The following is a 1,227-nucleotide window of genomic DNA, read 5'->3' as shown; positions in this document are numbered from 1 at the left end:
TACTTTCGTTGTTCATATGTGTGTATGTGTATATATGTATATAAACTGGAGAACGGGCCAAGGTAGAAGGAAATTTTGTTTCAAAAAAGGGACATTTGGGCACCATGGCAATGCTTATGACAAATGGTGTCACAGTGAAAGAAGCCAATGAGGAAACAGAAGTGAAAATGTAATTGGCAGTCAATATTATACTTTATTCTGGTTTATTTTTTATTACTATTACCAATATTAATATAACTTTAATGTAGGTATTTTTATTATCTTTGTTCTATTGTACTGTAATGAAAGCAATTCATCAAACCACCAGAAGGTGGCACTATTACATATAGCCGCATGTAAGACCTTTGAATGAAATGCAATAAGGGACCACAGAGTGCGGAAGTGCGACAGCTGGAACACGTGGGGCGTGTCTAATACGTCAGTCTCAGAATATGTCAACCAATGACAGCGCTGATTGTCTCTATAGTAACACGCTTCCATGGAACGTCACTAATGCGGAAGTGTCTCTGTGAGGAACCGGGAAGGGAACGGAGATGGGTTGGCTCTTGCCGGTTATTGCGGGCCTGGTGCTCACGGTGCTGGTGTTAGTAGTCAGGCTTTGGCTGCTGCTAAAGAACCCCGAGAGACACCGACCTGCCCGGAAAGGCCATGTGAGCATGTTGGTGGTGGCGGGGTCTGGTGAGTTGTGACAGACATGGGTGTTCTGTATTCCACCAGCTGCTCAGGGATATCATTCTGATACTGGAGACCTTATCAACCCAAAGGGTGTCAGGACTTAATGCATGCCGCACCTGAGGGTGGGGGGGAGTATTTCTAGGAGTCCCAATGAGACCCCAAATATATCGGCACAGATAATGAGGCGCCATGCATGCAGGTGAGCCACGTTTTCCCTTACAGTGAGCACCGTTACCTGCTGGAGCAGTCGCCAACCTTTCCCACTTCACAGACCACTAAATTCATCATTTTAAACCCCCCAGACCATAAAGATAAGTTATTTAAAAAGATAAATACATTTATAAAATAATGATCTTCCTAATGGTGCCTGACAAGGACTGTGGGGGCTCTGATATATTGATCAGCTCACGGTTATGTGAAGTGTTACTATTGTTATCATTAGTCGCATTATCTTTGGTATTACTAAAGAAATCCGAAATATTTATTTGCTTTTTCTCACTCATTATGGGTTTATTTCATTCCAATCTAAGACCAAACAAGAAATGATTGATA

General features: G+C 42.4%; 1 protein-coding gene across 1 annotated transcript in view; it reads left to right on the top strand.

Annotated features, from left to right (window-relative positions):
- The first annotated feature begins 485 nt into the window (after positions 1-485).
- The window catches only part of ALG14 (ALG14 UDP-N-acetylglucosaminyltransferase subunit), a 28,252-nt gene continuing 27,510 nt past the window's right edge, over positions 486-1,227 (top strand). The window contains exon 1 of the mRNA XM_072419834.1: positions 486-678. Coding sequence (XP_072275935.1) covers positions 534-678 — 145 coding nt within the window. The 5' untranslated portion in view covers positions 486-533. The remainder of the gene's footprint in view (positions 679-1,227) is intronic.

Source organism: Pyxicephalus adspersus, chromosome 8 (genome assembly GCF_032062135.1).
Source record: "Pyxicephalus adspersus chromosome 8, UCB_Pads_2.0, whole genome shotgun sequence".
Classification (NCBI taxonomy): domain Eukaryota; kingdom Metazoa; phylum Chordata; class Amphibia; order Anura; family Pyxicephalidae; genus Pyxicephalus; species Pyxicephalus adspersus.
The sequence above is the reverse complement of the archived record's forward strand: the minus strand, read 5'-3'. Positions and strand labels throughout refer to the sequence as shown.